Source organism: Sus scrofa, chromosome 14 (genome assembly GCF_054392235.1).
Source record: "Sus scrofa isolate SSC_HxYL_T2T_F1_AM1 chromosome 14, Sscrofa_HxYL_maternal_Yorkshire_Landrace_v2.0, whole genome shotgun sequence".
NCBI classification, from domain to species: domain Eukaryota; kingdom Metazoa; phylum Chordata; class Mammalia; order Artiodactyla; family Suidae; genus Sus; species Sus scrofa.
In genome coordinates, this window is record NC_139396.1 from 92,352,023 (window position 1) to 92,376,684 (window position 24,662).

Here is a 24,662-nt window from a genome sequence, read left to right on the forward strand (position 1 = left end):
AGGAGGAAAGCAGCTCCCTTTTATAAGTAAAGACTTCTGCTTTCCTGTCTACCCTTAGGCTACCATCCTGGTTACATTCCTGGCTTATAAGCCTTGCCAGTTTCATTCCCACACCCCTGTGATCACCTGCCATGCCTGAAATCTGTCATGAGAAAAATTATACCTTAAATATGGCTGATGCATTACAGTTTATTACCTCATCCTCCTCAAAACTCATGTGATGACAAATGAATATAAACAAGGATAAAGAGGAGGTAAGAACAGATGAAAAATTTCTACAAATTTTTGGAAAACAAAGAATATGTAAGAAATGAATTGAGTCAAGGAAACTACCTACATACTTGCTGAAGGGAGACCTTACACGCTACAGCAAAATCTTGAAAGCCTCCGGGGCGGTGGGGGGGGGTCCACTGAAAATATGGGGACTGGTTTAAAGTCTTCATGGAGAATGATTGCCAGATCCCCACCATCACCCCAAGAAACCAAGAGACTATGTGACATGGACTGAATGCTTGAGTTCCCCCTCTCCCCCACAAATTCATATGTTGAGGCCCTGATTCTGAAAGTGACGGTATTTGGAAGCGGAGCCTTTGGGAGATAATTACATCACAAAGGTTGAGCCTTCACAAACAGGTTTAGTACCGTTATCAGAAAACAGAGATCTCTCTCTCTCTCTGCCATGTGAGTATACAGCAAGAATCCATCCATCTGAGTACAAGGAAGAGGGACCTCACCCAAAACCCAAATATGCCAACACCTGGATCTCAGATTTTCAGCCTCAAAAAACTGGGAGAAATAAATTTCTGCTGTGTGAGCCTCCCCCCCCCCGCTTTTTTTTTTATTTTTTTGTCTTTTTAGGGCTGCACCCATGGCATACGGAGGTTCCCAGGCTAGGGGTCAAACCAGAGCTGTAGCCGCTGGCCTTCACCACAGCCACAGCAATGTGGGATCTGAGCCGAGTCTGCGACCTATACTACAGCTGACAGCAATGCCAGGGCCTTAAGCCACTGAGTAAGGCCAGGGATTGGACCTTCATCCTCATGGATACTAGTCAGATTCATTTCCACTGAGCCATGACGGGAATTTCTGTAGCATTTATTTTATATGCCCAAACCAAACTACACCCTCACATAATTTCCAAATACCACGGTAAATAAAGTATAATAAAAGGTTCCAGAAAGTAAATAAGAGATTATACACAAAAGAGTAGGAATCAGAATAGCATCTGATTCTCACCAGGAAGAGAAGGTGTGAGAACACAGTAGAACAATGGCTTAAAGATTCTGAGGGAAAATGACTTCCTATTGTGAATTATGTATACAGCCAATCTATTACTCAGTAAAGTTAAATTTTTAAAATTTCAGACATAAGATTTTTATTTCACATGCACCCTATCTTAGGAATCTACTAGTGAATATGCATCAACAGAATGAATGATAAACTAAGAAAATGAATATATAATCCAGGAAACAGGGGATATCACCATAGGCTAATGGAGAAATGGAGTGCTGCAGTATTGGGAAAATGACAAATGACAAATCTTTTTTGGGGGGTGGGGTGCTTTTTAGGGCTGCACCTGCAGCATAAGAAAGTTCCCAGGCTAAGGGTTGAATCAGAGCTGTAGCTGCTGGCCTACACCACAGCCACAGCAACACAGGATCTGAGCTGAGTCTGCAATCTACACCACAGCTCATGGCAATGCCAGATCCTTAACCCACTGAGCAAGGCCAAGGATCAAACCTGTATCCTCATAGATACTAGTCAGATTTGTTTCCACTGCACCACAAAGGGAACTCCAACAAATCTTTTTAAATATTGTGAAAAACATCTACCAGACAAAACTAAGCAAATTTAATAGAAGAGGGGAGAGAGAGAATGGGACTGTTTCTTAACTATAAGAAAAACAAAAGGTTGAATGAGAATGGAAGCACAATCTAGTATACCACTTAATCCAACAACACTGTTGCTTACGGAGAAATCTTAAGTTAAATACTGTCCGTGTATTTAATACTATATTAACATGGGGAGTAGAGAAGTGAGAGAGAGGAGATGCTAAATTTTCAATGATAATAGCAAGAAGTGGAGAGATCAACAAAATTCAGAAATATTATGAGAAGGAAATAATGGCCAAAATAAAACGACTGACTCTAAAACAGAGAGATTGGTGAAGAAGCTAAAAAGGAAAAACAAGTATGGATGTTTTCAATACAAATCTTTTTCTCATATTTGCTTTTCAAACTATGTACATAAAATTCAGTTCTCCTATACCTTAATGTTCCTTTTCTTGAAGTTACCTATTCAATTTCAAGGTCACTGAGAAGGCTAATACTACAAACCATTGTCAGCTTATACCATAGAATTCATTTGTTGATAAGTGGAAAAAAATCTCTCAAAGTTCTGGGTCACCCACAGGGACATGGGGACAAAGTATTGGAGATGAAAGAAAATCACTGAGGGAGAGGGAAGGAGGTACTTAGAAGAGAGACTGCTCACTGACTTGCATGTGCAGAAGTCTTATTTAAACAGTGGGTTTACTGTGTGAAGATGAGATATGAGTTGTAAGGCCTGTGACAGTCTTTGAGTAGGTGGAATCACATCTGATGGAGCAAATATCCCTGAGTCTAACCCTCAATCAGAAAACTGGGTCTAAGAAAGCCAACTCTAAGACTCACTGTATGAGTGATGTTGCTAAGTTTGTTCTCTTTGTTATCACCTAAGTTTCTTAATTAGAAAAAAAAAGTCTTCAAATGTTATCTCAGCTTTCAGCTGTGCCACTTGTTCCAAAAAGAGACTATGTCCATTCTTGGGTTGACGTTTCAGAGGTGAAGCAGCAACAGTGCACAGTGTAAAAGTGTAGGTGGTGATTAGTGAAAATCCCCCAGGGAGATTACATCTAAAGGGACACGGAGTCACAGAAGTTGCTTTCTGCTGGCTCTCAAATGTGAAGTCCTCAGAAAGGGGTTCTCTGACCACTCCATCAAACTGTTGCCAGCCCATAAACTCTGTTATTTTTTCTTCAAGGCACTAATCTCGAGCTGGCATTGTAATGGGTGCCGATGATGTTTATTTTTGACTATCTCCCCAGCTAGAATGCAAGTCCTTTGATGGAAAGCCCTGGGTCTTATTCACTCTTGCATTCCCAATACCAAGAACAGTATAAGAGCTTGATAAATATTTGTTGAATAAACAAATCCTCAATCTAGTACCAGATAAAGAAATTTTATTTTTATTAGAGATGCATGGCATTTGCTTCTAGGGACTCAGACAGTTTCTGCCTGAATCACAACTTTGCCACATGGGGGCTCTGCTGTTAGCCACAAGAGACTCCTAAGCATTCCCCACACTCTTAAGGGAAGTAGTTTTCCATCAGGATTACACATGTTCAACACAGAGAAGGGTTCTCCAGCCCAGCTTAAGAGTCCCCAAATAGACTGAAATATTTCAGTGTAATATAAGGACCCACAGCTCCTATTCTCTGCCACTACACTGCTAACCTATGCAGAATTTCTTTTCTATCAGAAGTTTAATATCTCTTAGGGTAGGTCTGGAGCACAAAATTTTTTTAAAAATTAAGCAATGTTCCAGAAACAAAAATAGAGCTAACCAGCAGCATGTTATGCTTTTTTTTTTTTTCTTTTTTTTCAAATCAAGATTTATATTATCTTTTCCACCTGGTGGTTGGGAGGACTTTAATTCTTAATGCTGATATATTTGTCAGGAAGGTCAATTTAAAAATATACTAGTGTACGTATTGAAACTATGGTACATAATGCTTAAATAGTACAATACAAAATGACCTGAATATCTGTGCCCCCTCCTCTGCAACAAATCATAGGTTGAAACCTAATCCCTGACACAATGCTATTTGGAGGTGGAGTCTTTAGGAGGTAATTTGGTAAATAGGATAGGTGCCCCTGTAAAGGAGGCCCCTGAGATCTTCCTTGCCACTTATACTATGTTAAGTTCCAGAGAGAAGATAGCAGTCTATGAGCCAGGAAGAAGGCCCTCACCAGACATAGAATCTGACCACATTGTGACCTTGGACTTCCCAGCTTCTAGAACTGTGAGAAATAAGCTTCTGTAGTTTATAAGCTACCCAATCTATCATGTTCTGTTACAGCAGCCCAACTGGACTAAGACAGAAATTTTTCCTTAAAAAAAATCTTGTACAACACAATATATGTGAAGCAAATATAGCAAAATGTTTATTAGACCATTTAAAGAATATGATTTTATATTGAAAGCAAAGCCACAGAGGAATGCAGAGTAAAACATCAAATATGAAGGTGCAAATCTGGTTAAGAGACTTTTATAGTTTCTCTAAAACTCCTTTGTTCTATTGTGAGAAATAAGTTTGGGACTATACATGGGACTATAATTTTTATAGTGTGGCTCTGGTGCCACATGTTTCTTCATGGAATTTGTTACAAGTGAAAAGTTAAAAAACTGATTTATCTCAATATAAATGACTACAAATGAATAGTAATTTTTGATCCTGTTAGAAGAATATCCGCCCCTCCTTTTTTTTACGGGATACACCTGTAGCACATAAGTTCCCAGGCTAGGGGTCGAATCAGAGCTGGAGCTGCCAGCCTACACCACAGCCACAGCAATGTCAGATTCAGGGCGGATCTGTGACCTACACCACAGCTCACAGCAACAGAGGATCCTTAATCCACTGACCGAGGCCAGGGATTGAACCCACATTCTCATGGATCCTAGTCGGGTTCATTACCACTGAGCCCCAATGGGACTTCAAGAATATTCCAATATTAACACAAAAATTAGTAGGTTGGTTGAGCAAGGAATGATATCAAATAATTGTTTTGCTGACTACAGGCAAAAAGGCAAGTATAGTGAAAAGTGACGAACAGAAATACGAGTAAATATGAATATTAAAAGAACACAGACTCATGACACTTTAATATATTTTTTTAATCTTTTGTCTTTTTAGGGCTACACCTGTGGCATATGGAGGTTCCCAGGCTAGGGGTCAAATTGGAGCTACAGCTACTGGCCTACACCAGAGCCATAGCAACACCAGATCTAAGACTCGCTTGTGACCTACACCACAGCACATGGCAAAGCCCGGATCCTTAACCCACTGAGAGAGGTCAGGGATCGAACCTGCAGCCTCATGGTTCCTAATTGGGTTTGTTTCCACTGCACCATGACAGGAACTCCCTGACACTTTAATACAAATTCCTGCTCCCAAACTTGCTGTGTGACCTATTACCGAATTCCTTGGTAGTTTAAATACCACAAAATAGACATACATATTTTCCTTCAAGATCTAAATGTCATCTGATTCAAAAGCTCTGCAAGTCTTAAATTTACTATCAAGAGTGAATAGCTGCCCCAAATATTGATTTGAAACTGGATATTCTTCTTAAATTAATGAATGGACTCTTGTTCAGTGCGTATGCCATTAAAACTTAATACTTGCAAGTTAAATGACACTGAAGAAAAAAATCAACTGAATGTGAAATGTGGGGCAAGCTACAATCCAAATGACCCAGTACCTCCCAATAAATTGATGGCATTAAAAACTTAAAGAGGAGTTCCCGTCGTGGCGCAGTGGTTAACGAATCCGACTAGGAACCATGAGGTTGCGGGTTCGGTCCCTGCCCTTGCTCAGTGGGTTAACGATCCAGCGTTGCCGTGAGCTGTGGTGTAGGTTGCAGACGCGGCTCGGATCCCGCCTTGCTGTGCCTCTGGCGTAGGCCGGTGGCTACAGCTCCGATTGGACCCCTAGCCTGGGAACCTCCATATGCCGCGGGGGCGGCCCGGGAAATGGCAACAACAACAAAAGACAAAAAGACAAAAGACAAAAAAATAAATAAATAAATAAATAAATAAATAAATAAAATAAAAAAAAAAAAACTTAAAGAAACTTCAGAAACATGAAAATCAAATGCAAATATATGGGCTTTGCTTAAATCTTGACCATAACCAGCCTTAAGGACTTATTATTAAACATGTTAATTGTAATAATGTAAGATGGTTAAATTAAAAGTCTTTATTGGTTAGAAAAGACATATATATGTGAAATGACATGATTTCTGAGATTTGCTTTTAAAAATACTCCAGAAAGCAAAAAAAAAAAAAAAAAAAAAAAAAAAATAGATGTATGTGTGTGTAAAGGAAGGTGGGGATAGGTGGAATAAATTAGTAAAACACTGATAAATGTTAATATTCATTATACTATGCTCTCTACTCTTGTGATGTTCTTAAATTTCCACTAAAAAAATTAAACCAGTTATTTCCCCAAAGTCAAGTAGTCTTTTCAATCTTTGTAAATCCACCAATAAATGTTACACTTTAAGAGTTTATTTTTTCCCTATTCCCAAGTTTAGTTTAGGGCTACCTCTGCAGGAAGTAACAATGAGGAATGCAGTAAAGCCTGAGAATATGGACTGATGCTGTAGCATAAAAGTATCTTTAGGGGAGGGGGAGGGAGATATGTTGGATAACCTTGTAGGTCTCATTCATTTGAATTTGCCTCATTCCAAAAGGACACAGAAAGCACTTTGATGGTCAGACTTAGAAATTTCTTCATCCATTTATCTACATCAGAGATATTCCCTCATAAACATATGTGACCAGACAGGGTTTTTAATGGAGCCCTTGAAGCAAGTAGATCGAAACCACGATCTACTTAATGCCTTGATGGAAGATCAAAATATAGTTATAAATGTATAAATGCATATGAGTACTCTAACCAAGTAGAAATGAAGAATATAATCTTCACAGTCGTAGGGACTCTATGATAGCATTCTATCAATCTTATTACATGATAGGGTAAGTGAGTCAAAAACAAGCTCTTTGCAACACCTAGATTCCATGCACTTATTGGTGAAAGCACTTTATGATTTAGAACACAGAATGTCAATGATGTACAGTCTATAATAAATGGTTGCAGTATTAAAATTGTAGTGGAAAGGGAATACTGAGGAAATTTTTTATAATATTGGTAATTTTTGACTCTGTCCTTGGCCATGCAAGTGACCCTTGATATATATTTGTTTCAGTACATGCTCATGACCAGAGAACCTAGACAGAATTCAAAGAAAAATTAATTTTCTCATAGGAACTCTGACTTCCAAAATATTTTATAGCACTTTATACTCTACAATGTATTTACACACAAATTATGGAAGTTGATCCTAAATTAAAAACTTTAGAGATTCATAGCACAGGTTTTATGAGCACTAGATAATCGAACTGAGACCCTAACAAGACTGGCCAGAAGCAGTTCCAAATTCTAAATGTTAACCAACATATGCAATAAAAAGTATATGTCATTCTCTAAATTATTTTAGAAAAACATTTTGGACTTACCAAGTTTACCTCTTAAAGCTCTTAGTCCAAATGTTCCCATATCTGGTCTTTATGTAATTTTTATCAAAGCTTTGGTCCATTGTCCCTCCAAGACCATATGCACAGATGGGCTCTGTGTAGGCCATCTGAATAGCAATCCATGTGGCTATTGTTTAGTGCTTACTTTTGCTAATCATTTTATAAAATATTTAAAAGTATACCATAGTGCTTTGAGGTCTAATATCAAGATGTTTGCAAAAATTAATGTCTCCTAAAATTGAAGAAAATTGAGAACCAAATTCAAACATAATTCAAATCTGTCAATCTCTTGATGTTATTCCCCAAACTTGACCTACAGAAGCAGTTGATGTCTTCACCATTCCTCTAGTTGCTTAGCCCCTAAAACTAGCAGTCATCTTTAATGTCTCCCTTTATCTCATATCTCCACTTCTCATCCATTAGAAAATTCCTGTTGGTTTTACCTAAATATAAATCTAGAATCTAACCAATTCTCACTTCTACTGCTACCATACTGGCCCAAGCCACCGTCATTTCTGTCCTAGATTGACCTTCTTACAGGCTTACCTGCCTTTACTCTTGTGCCTTTAGACTCTATTCCCTCTCCAACTTCATCTCCAATTATCCTCTCCCTCATTTCTCCACTCTAGACTGACTGGCCTCTTTGCTATTCATTGAAAATATTATTTGCTCCCACCTGAGGGCCTTTGCACCAGCCACTCCCCATATATAGCTAAGGTCCACAATCTCATTTCCTTCAAAGAGTGCTCAAGCCACTTTCTTAGTGGCCCTAACCATTCTATTTATGTGCAATCCATCTCACCCCTTGCACTCCTCATCTTCACTATCTTTCTTACCTTTCTTTTTTCTATAGTATATACTACCTAATATTATGTTTATTTTTTCCTGTACCCCTTCAGAATGTAAACTTAGATATCTGTTTTGTTCACTGATGTACTCTAAGTGTCTGGAACACTGAAAGGATATAGTCGGTACCCAAACTATTAAATGAATGAAATCTCTGAGATCAACCCACTGCTAAGATATACATCCATTTTAAGTTCTGATTTTTCACAATTTATATTTGGCAATTCGATTTATATTGGACTGAAGTTTGGCATTCTATAACTGAGATTGGATTTATTTACCCAATTTAAACAAAATATGTTAAGCTATTTGAAGTACTGGAAGTGCAATTAAAAAAAAAAGTCTCTAGATACATGACACTATGTTTCATATAAGTATATAAATGATTAAGGCCCTAAATTCGTTAGGGCAATTAAACTTGTCAGGTAGTTTATGGTTGTTCTGTATGTAGTGATAAGTGCAAAAGAATTTGCTAAAGACATAATGTAGTATAATTTTGCTTCTTTTGAAAGGCAAATAAGAAATAATCATCTTGCTGTAGTCAACAAGTAAGAGGAGAATAAACATTTAAAAGTATACCAGTGGAGTTCCCATCGTGGTTCAGTGGTTAACTATTCCAACTAGGAACCATGAGATTGCGGGTTTGACACCTGGCCTTGCTCAGTGGGTTAAGGATCTGGCATTGCTGTGAGCTGTGGTGTAAGTCACGGATGCAGCTCGGATCTGGCGTTGCTGTGCCTCTGGAGTAGGCTGATGGCTACAGCTCTGATTAGACCCCTAGCCTGGGAACGTCCATATGCTGCGGGTGCGGCCCTAGAAAAGGCAAAAAGACAAAAAAATAAAAGTATACCAGCGAGTTACTAAAATCTTTTAGAATATAAGAATTTGTTTTTTCTTTTGAGAAATTACTTTATGTCTTTGGAGTGATTTCTGTAGCTTCAAGTATTCAGACTGGTTTAGGATGGCACTAATTTATTTTTTGAATTTTTCAACTAGCCTCATGGACGGCCTTCCCTCCTCAGGCTCCTCATTACCTTGAATCAGGACAGGTCTGGTGGTGATGCTGGCTGATAGACCCGTGCCAATGCAGGGGCCTCTTAGAGGGCCTGGCATCGGACCCAGTCCAAGAATGGCTACTGATTACTATTGAAGAAAAGACCAAGAGTCAGTATTAAGAGAAAATACAAATTTTGAGATCCAAAGGTGAATGTGATGTGAGAACTATTGAGCAAGATGAAATCCGAAGCCAAAGCACCAGGAAAATGTTTGAAAACTAAGGACGAGGTATGTAACACAGCAGCACACATTATTCACCATAATTAATCCAAGAAGATTTCTTTCAGGAAAAGCAAAGTGAGAGAATTATCTCCCCAGCGGGCTCATCTGTGCTTTTGTCAGGGAATGAGAGAAGAGTAAGAAACACAAAATTGATGGAGTCTCCAGCCACCCTAGAAGAGCTCCTTGCGGCTAATAAGCAAAACAGACATCTTGATGGCCACTTCCCAAGGAGAAGCAGGAATGGTGAAGAGAAAAATCAGAGGTTTTCAAGCAACAGAGAGATGATTAAGGGGTGATAAACATGATTCCCTTTTGTCTTTTTTATTAGATACAAGTTGTCAAGCCCTATTTGGGATGGTAAATGATAAAAGTTGTAATATGCCAAAGGGAAATTCAAAACCATATTTGCCATTCTCATAAAATTTATAGTTTAGCTATGAAGATGAGATGTCTACATGAAAAGTGATGATCACTTGCTGACCATCTGAGAATTTCCACTTTTCAGCGTGGTGCCTTTTCACACACATTTTTTAAGAACACTTTCTCCAAAATTGTATCCAATCTCATTGACCAAGGAACTCTGCAGGGATATATCCCATGTACACAAGACTTGTATTACATAACCAATGTATCCTATATCAAATGTACTTGTAACCCCCATAAAAATGGTTTCACTCAATAGATATTTATCGAGCATCTGTAATGTGCCAAGTGCTATTGCAGATTTTAGGGAAACATTGTTTTTTCTCCTCATAGAATGCATATCACATAATCATAGAGTTATATGTCCTCTCTTCCTTCTAGGAGAAAATTTATTATTTTTATTTATTCCCTTACAGGGCATTTCTTAAACCTACTTGACCATCAAAATCTGTTGATAAGTGTGACTTCTTCCGACTCCTTGAATCAGAATCTTGGAGGAGGGATCGGGAAATTTATCTATTTAACAAGCTCTCTGGGGTATTACATCCATTCACAGCATGAATAATTTGGGAGAAAACACTGCCCTATTAATGGCATACTGTCTAAGGAGTTGGTGACTTTCTTTGGACTATCTTTATGGGACCCCTTTCGATTATCCTGACTGTTACCAAACTTTTCATCCTTAGAGAATATGAAAGCTCATCAGGATTTTCCACAGCCAATTTGCCCAACAAAGACTAACAAGGTAAACTAATTTTTTTAAACAAAATGACCACTTACTTTTAAACAAAATGGTTTTCTGTATGGGGCAGATGTTATCATAGTCTGCTTTGGGGAAGAGAACAATAAAGCATTCATTTCAATTAGGGTTCATTTTAAATATTCTCATCAAAGATGGCAGGACTGCAAGTCTCTCAGAAATTCATTGTAAACAATATAAAGATATTCAATAGAAAAAAGTAGTTCCTTGTGAGTTGACAGTCAGTATAGACAATATCCAATACTAAACAACATGCAATACCAACAAATACAGCAAAGTTAATCATATTAATCAATTGACAGCTAATACAAGTTTATTATGTGCCACAAACTAGTCTAAGTACTACAGATATTAAGATGACAATTCTCAAACCCTCCATGAAATGCAATTTTGTTATTACACCCATTTTGTAAAATGCAAAGGGAAGATAAATAACTTAGTCAAGGTTATGGAGCTGGTAAATTTTAAGGAGGATTTGAACCTAGATGCAAAAAAAAAGTCCATGCTCTGAATCACTAGACTAAGCTTCTTCTCTTTAATTTTTGTAATACTTCTTTAGAAGACTCATACCAAAGAAGTTTATGCAAATCCACTCTAGAAATTGAAAATCCTATTTTATTATAGCTTCCCTGCCACAATGCCTTAATCAGGCTAATTTTCATTTGACTCACTTTAAAATGAGGATAACAATGTTCTTGAAGTAGGATCATCTAGCGGTTAGAGGTTGAAGCATAAGAGAGAGATGGTTCTGAATCTCAGGTCTGGCATGTACTTGCTATAGGACCTTGACAAGTTACCTCTCCAAGTCTCAGTTTCCTCATCTTCAAAATGAAGTTTATATTAGGACTTACATCATAATATTGTTTAGAGATAAAACAAGATAGCCTGTTCAAAGCACTTAGGAAGTGCTCAGTAAATATTATTAGTGTAATGAATAGCAGCAGCATCAATAAACTGAACCAAATGATCTCTCGAATCTTGTGCTCACACGAAAAATAGTTTTCCTCATCTAATTAAAAAAAAAAAATGACAGCAACCAACAACAAACCAAGTCATAAGCCATTAAACCAATTATTTCCTTTGTGGGAAAACCAAAAAGGTTACTGGACACATTAGTTTCCATGTCATGAGTTATCCTCTCTATTCCAAAATGTACGTGCTCTAGCATCCTGAGACACCTTGAATAATATAATCACTGTGACTCCAAGAGGTCAAATGGGCAGGCAGTTAATGCTCCTCCGTGAAAAGCTCAATAAGTCATATTATACATTTCAGTTCAAAGCCTATGTTGAGGTTAAGAAAAATTGACATTCGGTCTGTGAACTTAATGTCAAGCTCCAGAAAAACTCCGGGCAGCACATGTTTAGCTATTAAGTGGATGCAGACAATAAAGACGTTGCCAAATTGTCAAACAAGACTGGGGAATTACAGCAAATGTTGCTAGTTATTGATTATGGTGACCGCTCGGTTCCGATTGAGCCACCCAAAAGAATCATTCATTTTCTAGCAGAGAGCCTGCTCATTTGCAAGATAAAAGAGAGACATTTCTGCACATGCCCATAATGTTCTTCACCACTGGGGGCAGCTTTACATAAGACTGCATTCACTGAAACCAAAGCAACAGTCCGAGCAGCTTTCAGAATGACAGTCTGCAGAAGTGAGCTGAGCGTGTGCGCGGTACGGGGCTCTCCTGCCTTCTGGGTTCCAACGCAGCTCTGTGGCTGAACTGAACTGGGTGCTCGTCACCAGAAATGCCGGGCTATGGAATACAGATGTGGCAGCTCAGGTAGCCTCACATTGCCTGGAGGAATATATCATGTTCTCTGTTAAGAAGAAATTGTAGAAGCCAGTTTTTTGTTTTTTTTTTTAACCCCCCCCCAAAAAAAAACCTGTAAAGATGCAAAAACGTAATATCCATGAAGATCCTATTACCTAGGAAGATTTTGAGGTTTTGCTGCGAATGCGGTGTTGGGATTTATTTGTTCTTGGAGTGTTCTGCGTGGCTGGCAAAGAATAATGTTCCAAAATCGGTCCATCTCCCAAGGGGTCCAATTTTTCTTCCTGGGTGTCAGCAAGCCCTGACTCACTACAGTGCAGCTGACAGGGGCTGTCATGCAAGTGGCCCCTTAAGCCAAAGCAAAAGACCTAAGGACGACCTTTGAACAATACAAAGGATGGGTATGTTTTGTCATTTTTCTTCTTTTCTTCTTAAAAAAAAAAAATCCTCTAGTCTATATATGAATTCTGCTTTAATTCTTGTAGAGATTACCTTGCTCTGCCCTAAGACTATAAATTCAGTTGCTTAGTGGACATGTTTCCTTGCTTAACTATTAAAAAAAAAAAAAAAAAAAAGCCTAAAGACAATTCTCTTTAAATTACCAGGAAATGATATTTGGTGATATTAAATGTGGTTATCTAGATTTACATGTCTTAAAAAAAAAAAAAGAAAGAAAGAAAATACATGCTTCTTTTTGCTTGATTAAAAAACCAATGAATTCTTTTTTGGGGGGATAACTTTTCTAAGTTGTTTTTGTTTCCAGGTTTCAATGTAATTAGGCTACTGAGCGGATCAGCTGTAGCACTGGTTATAGCCCCCACTGTCTTACTGACAATGCTCTCTTCTGCCGAACGAGGATGCCCCAAGGGCTGTCGGTGTGAAGGCAAAATGGTATATTGTGAATCTCAGAAATTACAGGAGATACCCTCAAGTATATCTGCTGGTTGCTTAGGTTTGTCCCTTCGCTATAACAGCCTTCAAAAACTCAAGTATAATCAATTCAAAGGGCTCAACCAGCTCACCTGGCTGTACCTTGACCATAACCATATCAGCAATATTGACGAGAATGCTTTTAATGGAATCCGCAGACTCAAAGAGTTGATCCTGAGTTCCAACAGGATCTCCTATTTTCTCAACAATACCTTCAGACCGGTGACAAATTTACGGAACTTGGACCTGTCCTATAATCAGCTGCATTCCCTGGGATCTGAACAGTTTCGGGGCTTAAGAAAGCTGCTGAGTTTACATTTACGGTCTAACTCCCTGCGAACCATTCCAGTGCGAATATTCCAAGACTGCCGCAACCTGGAACTTTTGGACCTGGGCTATAACCGGATCCGAAGTTTAGCCAGGAATGTCTTTGCTGGCATGATCAGACTCAAAGAACTTCACCTGGAGCACAATCAATTTTCGAAGCTCAATCTGGCCCTTTTTCCTAGGTTGGTGAGCCTTCAGAACCTTTACTTGCAGTGGAATAAAATCAGTGTCATAGGACAGACCATGTCCTGGACCTGGAGCTCATTACAAAGGCTTGATTTATCAGGCAATGAGATCGAAGCTTTTAGTGGACCTAGTGTTTTCCAGTGTGTCCCGAATCTGCAGCGCCTCAACCTGGATTCCAACAAGCTCACATTTATTGGTCAAGAGATTCTGGATTCTTGGATATCTCTCAATGACATCAGTCTCGCTGGGAATATATGGGAATGCAGCAGGAATATCTGTTCCCTGGTCAACTGGCTGAAAAGTTTTAAAGGACTGAGGGAGAATACAATCATCTGTGCCAGTCCCAAAGAGCTGCAAGGAGTCAATGTGATCGATGCAGTAAAGAACTACAGCATCTGTGGCAAAAGTACCACGGAGAGGTTTGACCTGGCCAGGGCCCTCCCCAAGCCCACATTTAAGCCCAAGCTCCCCAGGCCGAAGCATGAAAGCAAGCCCCCTCTGCCCCCCACAGTGGGAGCCACAGAGCCTGGGCCAGAGACAGATGCTGACGCTGAGCACATCTCTTTCCATAAAATCATCGCAGGGAGTGTGGCCCTTTTCCTGTCTGTGCTCGTCATCCTGCTCGTTATCTACGTGTCCTGGAAGCGGTACCCTGCCAGCATGAAGCAGCTGCAGCAGCGCTCCCTCATGCGAAGGCACAGGAAAAAGAAAAGGCAGTCCCTAAAGCAAATGACTCCCAGCACCCAGGAATTTTATGTAGATTATAAACCCACCAACACGGAGACCAGCGAGATGCTGCTGAATGGGACGGGACCCTGCACCTATAACAAATCAGGCTCCAGGGAGTGTGAGGTATGAACCATTGTGATAAAAGCGCTCTTAAAAGCTGGGAAATAAGTGGTGCTTTATTGAACTCTGGGGACTATAAAGGGAACGCGGTCCCCTTTCCTCTCCCCAGCCCTCTCCCTCTCACTTCACTGGCAAGGTCCTTCCCTGTCCGTTTTAGTAACGTTCAGAATACTGGTCATTTTCCTTTCATACATAATTAACCCAATGAAATTTAAATACCACAATCAATGTGAAGCTTGAACTCTGGTTTAGTATAATGCCTATTGTATAAGACCCTTTATTGGTTCTATTGATGTCACACTTGTTTTAAGATAAAACTTCTTTCATAAGTAATCCCTCACATCTGCTGTTAGTCTCCCTCTGGTAGGACCAAATTTATAGTTCTGGAAGGTTTGCAGTTCATTGGTAAATTGAGGAAAAAGTAAATGATCCCAGGTACTTGGAGCTTGAACCTAGTCTAGGAGATGATTGATTATAGGAACATTTAGAGACAACCTTAAAATAATGCCTTAAACAGAAAACTGCAGGAAACTATCAAAAGATGGTGCTCTGTTAAAGCAGCACCAGGAGCAGCTTCCAGAGGTGTTTGAATTACAATAAAGCAAGCCTAGTGAAAACCGGTGAAGGGTTAAAATGCTGCAAGTAGACAACTGCGAAATGTGAGGAGATGGTAAAAAATAGGTTTTAGGCTGAAAGCCTTGTCTCTGAGACTCAGCTCTGTAAAATCAGAGTGGATGGTTCACTGTCAATTTCTTCTGGCCTCCACATTTCCAAAATAAGTAAATAAATAAACAAAATAAATAAACAAATAGGCACACGACAAATTCAAGGAGGCAAATTTCTCCAATGCTCCTCATCTTAAGGAGTTTTCAGAGATGAGGCTCATAAATGGGAATGCAGCTTGCTAAGTGCATGTGGTTGGAAGCTGACCAGAATTGCTCTTTCCAGCTCTTTTAATGACCCTAATGTAGAGAATCATAAGCTCTATCTGTTCTTCTGTTTGGGTTTTGTCAGTCTGTCCTGTTGTGTTTCACTATATGCCCTGCACACACACCAGTCCCCTGATGACTGACACTTCGTTCAGAGGTGTACAGAGAACACATTCCAAGGCATGCTTTCCACCAGCAGCCTCAGTGAACAGGATAATTTTGATAACACCTTAATAAAATAAATCTTACAGGAAAAAAGGACCAACCCCATGGCAGTTGTCGTTTGCGTCCCTCTTGTTGACGTTACAGTGTCCCTGTGTTCATCTGTATTGTGAACTCCATTCATCAGTATGATTCTGTACAGACCCTGTTGGCAATCTGCAAGCTGCATGCATGTTTTTATGTCGATGGTGAAAGTTTATTGACTGCAGCACAAATATCACAGTTTCTGGATTTAAGTAACTTTGACCACCAATGGTTTAGGTTTTAGAAAAATGTCTTTAGTCTGTATCCTCTTTCATCCTCCAAAGTGAACAATTTTAATGGGAGCAAAAATCGGGAATTGTAACATTGAGACTGTTTCATTTAATTTGGCTTGCCAAGCCCTACATCTTTAACCATGTTCCTGTTCTTTCAAAACAGAATCGCTGCAGCAAAAAGGAAAAAGTAAATGGCTATTTTTACCAGCATTTTTTATATAGTTTGGAGGCTTTTCATTTGCTGAGAGGCAAAATCTAGGCAAGTCACATTGAGATATAATTGCAAGGAAGCCAGATTATAAAAAATCATACTTTTATAAGCAATAAAGGAAAACGAACATCTAAAGTGGATTTCTCAAGGTACTTTGATTTTGATTAAATCTTAAAATAGAAGCCAGTTCAGAAGAGCATCATAGCTACAGTATATTTACCCATAAAGAACTGTTGGATATACATTTATTAATGGCAAGTAGTCATGGATTCCCAATTGATTAATGATGCAGATACTTCCTTCAGTACTATGAACTGGATGACTGAGCCTACTGTGATGTTTTTCACTGGTTGTAATTTTATATTTTTCATAAAATGTCAGTAAATACATATTGCATCTAAAAAAGACATTTTCTTTGGTCAGCCTCATTTTTACCTGTACTAAAGATGACTATATTAATTAAATGCAGTGTTAAAGTAAAAAAGGCCCATTTCTATTATTTGACTTGAGCTTCTGCCTTATTTATCACAGATACCAAATAGATTCAGGCAAGGTATATTTATACTTATATTTTAAATTTTTTGCAAATTCTCAATGCTGTGGCACTGCTGGTTTATATAAAATATGTTTGCTGTATTAAAAGTGTTTCTAAAATTCAAAGCCACTTGGTATGTTAAGATTACATGAATGCCAACATTTTGAAGGCTGGTCATTTTTTTAATGTCTAACTATTTATAAATTTAATACTAGGGAAGAACCAAAGTAAAACCCTTTAGATTGTAAAAGTAATTTTGATTCAGGACATGAAATGATCAAAAAAAGAAAAAACAGTTTTTTCCTTCTCTTTGGGAATGAAGCTTCTCCAGTTCTCAGTATGTAATTACTGTAGGTTAGACGATCTCTAGTTCACCACTATAAATTTAACAAAGCCAACTGGTAAATGTTCTCCTGATCAAAAGGTGTCCTCACCTTTACCCCATGGCACTTTCCATAATATATACCATAAATCTTGGTTCTTTGTATAAGTATTTTAAACTTACTGCATATTAGAAAAATGTAATTGATATTTCATTTTCTATTCCAAAATTTATATTCAGCATCTGACTTCCTTTAAGGGTGACAGCCTGACCTGTTGAATTATACAACTGAGATGCATCGGTGTGAAACAGATTCAGTCACTACTTTGAAGGTTTTACCAGAGAGACAGGAAATACAGTTTAGTCTCTGAACTGTATTTTTCCCCCCAATTTTCATGAGTCCAGTAGGCATAGTGCTATTGCAGCATGGAGGGAATGGTCACGGGTCCAGTAGTCTAAGCAATACTGACATAAGTTATATATTCCTTTTAAATGAGTTTATATTTTCCAAGGATGTTGACATTACATCTTTTCAAAGAATTTAAACCATTTTTTACTCTATTTGGTGAGTCAACTGAGTAGACAAGCAGGCTATAAACTCTTTCTGTGGAGCCGCAGTGACCTCCAGTGGCTGGTTAGACTAACCACAGCTATTCAAATATTTTATTGAGTTTTTTTATCTTGCATCCTTATGTAAATGTGGTTGACAACGTATAATTTTCTAAATGTGGTCAGATTTAAATTTTATTTTGTTCCTCTTCCTCGAAAATACATTTACAGTGTAATTTCTTAAAGTTATATTTTGCATGCTGACTTCTAATGCTCAGAGGCCACAGAACTAGAACTGAGGACTCAAAGTAAGGGTCTTAAAATGAAGACCAAATAATACCGTAACAAAAATAGGTAAGGAATCAATATTTTAAAGTATTTGTAATCATTGACACTATCCAAATATTCTGATTTTCATTAGGTGAGAATATTTTCCATAGGCAGGATAATGAATGATAATGTAATTTAGGTTGGGGGGGGGATGTCAATACTAATACTGAAAGAAGCAGCAGCAGCAGTTATTTACTAGACAGTAGGAATGTCTGAGCCATGGAGTGAGGGAGGCCTCCCCTTCCAGCTCTAGAACTCTCCAGTTGCTTGATCATGGCTGTGACCTGTGTTTTGCTCCAGTGCTCTCTCTTTCCCTCCCCACTTTCAGTCAGCTGAACACTGGTTCTATTAGGCTCTCTGACAATGATGTTTCAGTCTAAGAGGTGATGATTCATAGATAATGAAATTATGCTCTCCTTCTGGGGAAGGGTAATGCAGAGTCAGATTCGTAGATTTGGCAAGGATTTTTAGGATGCTTAGGTGCATGAAATAGCTTCTCTTCCCTTGACATTTACCAAGAGGAGAACTTAAATATTTTATTTAAAGTATGGATTAGACCAGCATCAGAAACAAGCATCAGGCCATGAAGCCTAAGACAAAATGAGTTCCAGACAAGACAAATGAGAACTGAGCCATGAGAAATGAAAAATTCAGAGACTGTGTTGCTTCTTGTATTCCCTTTTCCCTGGATTCTCATTAGAACTTAGATCTGCAGCAAACCCATGGAGTTTGGCTATACTTGTATTATCTTAGCTGCCTCCATTAAAAATCAGAGGCAGCTAGATGAAACAATGAACATGGAAAATAATATCAATGAATTTGAATTACAGTGTTGTAGGAGAAACAGAACTGATGAAAGCAGAATAGCTTTTATTAAATGACTCTTAAAAACTGATAACATAATACATGGGTGAAGGTGATAGTTTCTCTATCATAATCACCTATAGAATTGGACACACTTTTTGCTTACTCTTCAAAATCAATGGTGGTTTTTGCATAGTTGGGTGGAATACAGTAGAAATACCACACAGAAAGTCTACCTAAAAAGAGTTTATGATTCTTTTTGATCTGGGAAAATGTCACAGCCATGTATGATAGAATATAGATAGGCCTTAGATTCCAATTTCTCTAGCACTTACACACCAAATAATACCAGGGAAATTCCTTAGCTTTTCTAAACTTGAAGTTCCCCAAGTAGGCAAATGGCAAATATTACTGGGCAAATATTATTACTTCACATAGTTATTGGGAGGACAAAATATGAGCAATACTTTGTAAACTCTAAAATGGCAATTACTTCTTATTTCCAAAGGGCATTTAGTGAGATAGGCAGCAATGTTTGCCAGTGTTCTATGTTTGGCTTGGGTTAAAAAGACATTACTAACCTCTCTACAACAGAACCCCAAATCCATTTTACATTAATATGAATTCTGAGACTTGACAGTGAGTCTAGAACTTAATTTGTCTTTGATTTTTATTTTCCAAGAAAAGTTTCTTCCACCCCATGCTATCTAAGTCTATGAGTTATCAATAATGATCACAGTGCACAGTAGATATAAATAGACACCAGCTAGAGAACACTGAATCAAAAGCTTATCAAACTAAATCAAAATCATATTGTGTCCCAAACCAAGTCATTTATAGCAAAGGCTTGCAATCAACATAGGTTACTTGCTTTACCCCTTTCTAGAATCACTATTTTGAGTCTTCTTTTTACTTTATATTATAAATATAACATTTCTGACAAGATGACATCATTATTGAGCAAAATGTAATTGCTTCTAACATGTTAGAGTGAGATTAGCACATGTTCCAGGTACTAATTACATAATATCTCTTCTGTTGTTTCTTCCCCCCCCCCCAGTGAAAGACTATCAAAAATTTACTCCTAGTATAGAAATTACTGTTGACTCTATCAATTATTGTTATTGAAAATCACTGGATTAAAAAAAAGCATAAACATACAAAGGCTATTTTATGAGTAACAACCTATTAACTTAAGCAAAATTAAATCCTGAGGAGTACTCTTTGGGGGTCGTTCATCAAAAAATGACCAATGTGGAGTTCCTTTCGTGGCGCAGTGGTTAACGAATCCGACTAGGAACCATGAGGTTGCGGGTTCGATCCCTGGCCTTGCTCGGTGGGTTAAGGATCTGGTGTTGCCGTGAGGTGTGGTGTAGTTTGCAGATGCGGCTCGGATCCCATGTTGCTGTGGCTCTGGCGTAGGCCGGTGGCTATGGCTCTGATTGGACCTCTAGCGGGAGCAGCCCAAGAAACGAAAAAAAAAAAAAAAAAAAAAAAAAGACAAGACAAAAACAAAAATGACCAATGTAATCAAAAATCTCTACTGAAGGTAGCTTTTCTTATCAAGTATGATATGGTGGATATATTTCCAAAATTCTTGTAATGTAAGTAGAAAATCGTTCCTCTTTGACAGCTGAATTTCTATGGACTCTCTGAAGAACAGAGAGAAGATGGTGGTTTTTTCAATGGAGAAATATTTTTGGATTTTGTGCTGCTTTACCTTCATAGCATAATTACTGGTATATATTCTTGTGTTATGTCTCCTGAACATGTGAGGACAATTTCAGGAACACAGACAGAACAAGAGTATCTGGGTCACAGTGTAAGACCTAGCAGAGGCAATATGTTTTACAACTGTTCTTTCTAAAATAGCAGAACCTCCATGTGCAATAATAATTCTTTTATTGAAAAAAAGAAAAAGAGCTCCTGTCTTACCCTATCTAGCAAATGTTGTAATGAAAATTAATAATTTTCTTGACAATTCTTTATACTTTATTTTCAGGGACTTCCACTCCCCCACCCCAGAAGGAATTTCATTTAATTCTTTCTCCCATTCTTAAATTGTCATTCTGTACCTCCTATATCATACACAAAGTCTTTCCTCATATAAATCAACATAATTGGTCATCTTACTCAAAGGAACATCCTATCTCAATAAAACTAATTAGACCATAAAACAAAATTTAAATCTGGCTGACCCGTCCCCTTTTCCTCTACAGCTTCCAAACCACCTCTACAGTATCTCCTAATTTCTAGTGGAAGAAAGAAGAAATATAGTTGAATTACCACTCTGACAAAGTATCGTTGCTTACTATTTCCCTTTTTAATTAACCAACTACTAGAAACAAAATATAAGACTTTATGAATGGGAATACTCAACTACATGTCATTCATCAAAAACATACCAACAATCGGAATTTTGTCTCTTGCATGGATAAAATGCAATGGTGGGGGGGCTCACAAATAAAATGATAAGGCAAAGACTACATGTACTGAAGGCAATTTCTTTTAAAGCTTCATTGAACTTCTTACATAAAGCCAGGGTATAAAATACATTTCATGAGTAAAGAGCAAGACTTCAATTAAATATAAATCTTTATTCAGCACTTTTGGGGCTCAAACTTACTGATGAAGTGGGGATAAAAAGAGAACATCTTCAGACAGAGAGGCTCTAGTATAGTTAGGCTATACTATTGAGTGGTATTCAAGGCTTCAACTGGGTGGTTTATGTGCATAGCTAAAAAGTGCTTCTTGTCATTAGTATTGCTCTGTTATAACTCTCTGAAAGAAGGAACACACTTACCCCCTTTTTGATACATGCAGCCAGCATCTCACAAAGAATTTTTAAAGGAAACTTGTAGAACATACTATGTTGAGCTTGAAGTAGTAGGAAATCTCTAATAAACCTGCGATAATTCATAACAGTGAAAACTAAGTTTAAAAACTAATTCAGCACTTTAGGATCAGTGTTGGTTTGTCTTTCATCAATTTATGAAAGAGATTCTGCATAATTTGTACAAAATTTTAAAGGTAAAAAGTATAAATGTTTGGTTGGAGTATGGATATTTACCCAAAGGAAGGTTAGGTAACATCACTGAGTGACAATTAAAATGGAATAAGTAGAGATCTATTTAGTATGATAGAGACCAGATGACTTAAGTATTTTATGCTTTCCACCAAGCAAAGCATGTTGTTGATGCTTAGGGAAAACAAAGAATCTGTATCCTTCCTATAAGGATATTATGCACAATTTATTACACATTTGTTTATGTATATGCATATTTTTGTGTACTTGACTTCTTATTATGTGCCAGGAATGTGTATAAGGTTGTGTTTTTTTAATGTAAGAGCAAATCCTTGTGCCAACTCTGTTCTCTGATAAGTTTCATCCATTAATCCTAAACCTTATGCCTTCTTTCTAGGGCTATTCTAAAACTCATACCATACCCACACAAGCCTTTTCAAGCCTAAATAGACATCTCCATCTCCCATTAGGAAACAATATCCAATAATTTACCATTAGGATATCCCTCTGCTGGTTCAATTCTAATCTGCCAGTATAGTCTTCCTCCCAGTCTGTGGCACCCACTCTAACCCATACTTTGTCATCAAAAGGCAGCATGCACTTAGTCCTGTGGACTTGAACAGGGAGGGCTGACTAGTAAAATGTAAAAATCTACATATATTTTTATGGCCTTCACTTTAGTTGTTTTTATGGTCTAACACACAGAGAGATGTGTGGGATCTTTATTTACACTGAAATGCAAAAGCATTAAGCTAGCTATAAATTAAAAAGAAAAGGTCAAGATAGATTTTTCAAAAAATAGAGTCCAAAGCTCATGTTACCTATATCTTAATCTTAAAAATAGTACTGGGGGTTCCCGTAGTGGCTCAGCAAAAACAAATCTGACTAGTGTCCATAAGGATGCCGGTTCTATCCCTGGCCTCGTGCAGTGGGTTAATGATCTGGCATTGCCGTGAGCCATGGTGTAGGTTGAAGATGCGGCTCAGATTCCACATTGGTGTGGCTGTGGTGTCGGCTGGCGGCTACAGCTCCAATTTGACCACTATCCTGAGAACCTCCATATGCCACAGGTATGGCCCTAAAAAGACAAATAATAATAATAATAATAAACGTCCTGTATTTCACTTTCCTGACATAACTTTACCCTCCATGTTTACTATCATATTCTTGAATTTGTACCTTTCTTACTTTTTTTCCACTTCTAACACAGAGGTTTCTTTTGTTTGCTTTTTGGTTGTTTTATTTTGTTTCCTGACTGCAGACCTTTTCCCAATTCTTTCAGTGTATCACTTTGCCTGCTTTTCTAGAATCCCCACTCGGGTTTTGATCCTGTCAGAACATCTCAAAGAAACTCATCAGTTTTATGCTTCAAGTGATCAGACAGACGGATTGGGTTTGTCTCAAGAGTGCAATCAAGTGAAGCTTGAGATATCTGCCTTCTATCTTCCCAGCCTCCCATCCCCATGTCTCTTCTCCATTTAGGATTATCCATATGGAAGTTCCTCTATCCAGTGCTACCTAAATCTCTCTTGGTTCCTTACTCTGTACCCAATATATGCCCTTGGATGTAGACTAGTATCATTATTCCTCCCGAGGACACTCACACTTACATAGCAGCAAAAATCTTTTGCTAAAGATAAGAAAGTCATATAATAAGAGTTAGGGTTGTGTTTCTGAAGGCAAAAGTTGTCTGCAAGCACCTCTGAAATCATCCTTCATGGATAGCTCTGTATTTTTCTCAAATCTGAAGTTGAGTGTTACCAAAGGAACAAACACCTGGCAAATATTCCATGTATCATTCAACGATTTATAGTTTGAAAAATCTCTTCAGTGAATCTTCATTATATGCTGGCTTTCTCCTAGTTTTTCTACACCGAGAGACAATGTTGACTATAAGAAAGAATGTGGGCTCCAGATCCAGTATGAACCAGTTTGGATTCTGGTTCGTGGGGGTATAACTGTAAAATCTTGGGTGTTAGCTACTTGGTCTTAAAAATAAAAATATGTAAAATAATATCGTCTGCACAGGATTGTTACAAGAGGGCAACGGATCAGCATTTCTTGAGTATTTTACGTACTTTGTTTTGGCATATTGCATATATTATTTAATTTATCACACATAAAGATTCTATGGTGATTTTTTTTATGTCTTTTGTCTTTTTAGGGCCAATCCCATGGCATATAGAGGTTCCCAGGCTAGGGGTCTAATCAGAGCTATAGCTGCCAGCCTACACCACAGCCATAGCAACACCAGATCCAAGCCACATCTGTGACCTACACCACAGCTCAAGGAAACGCCAGATCCTTAACCCACTGAGCGAGGCCAGGGATTGAAGCTTCATCCTCATGGATCCTAGTCAGGTTCATTAACCACTGAGCCATGATGGGAATTCCAGGATCCTAATGATTAAATGAGATGACACAGATAAAAATCACTTAGTACAAAGCATAGCATGTACTAGTAACTAACTCCTTCCCTTCATTAGTTCTAATTGCTAAAAATTTCAGTACAAAGTATGGATTAATGGCTGTATTCCACTACCTCTTTTTATATGACATGAACAGGTATTTGGCAGGCTTTTAAGAAATAGAATCTCAAAAGCCACAACCTCAGGGGCACCTGGACATATCATTAATACTGAAGAGTTATATGGTATATAAAGCCAATGTCCTAAACCTCCCATCAAAGCCCAACTACACCTCTGCTTTTATTTCCACAGCACTCCCCATGCTCAGCACTGGC

General features: G+C 38.1%; 2 protein-coding genes across 10 annotated transcripts in view; one reads left to right on the forward strand and one right to left on the reverse strand.

Moving 5' to 3' along the window:
- The window catches only part of CTNNA3 (catenin alpha 3), a 1,780,789-nt gene that overhangs the window by 966,656 nt on the left and 789,471 nt on the right, over positions 1–24,662 (reverse strand). The gene's annotated exons all lie outside the window — the stretch shown is intronic.
- The window catches only part of LRRTM3 (leucine rich repeat transmembrane neuronal 3), a 175,315-nt gene continuing 162,965 nt past the window's right edge, over positions 12,313–24,662 (forward strand). For all 5 annotated transcript variants that reach the window (XR_014827995.1, XR_014827998.1, XR_014827996.1 and 2 more), the window contains exons 1-2: positions 12,313–12,844; positions 13,207–14,738. Coding sequence is in view for 1 of the 5 variants with exons in the window: in XM_001924458.7 (XP_001924493.1) it covers positions 12,841–12,844; positions 13,207–14,738 (1,536 nt within the window). In the remaining 4 variants the exon portion in view is untranslated. The remainder of the gene's footprint in view (positions 12,845–13,206; positions 14,739–24,662) is intronic.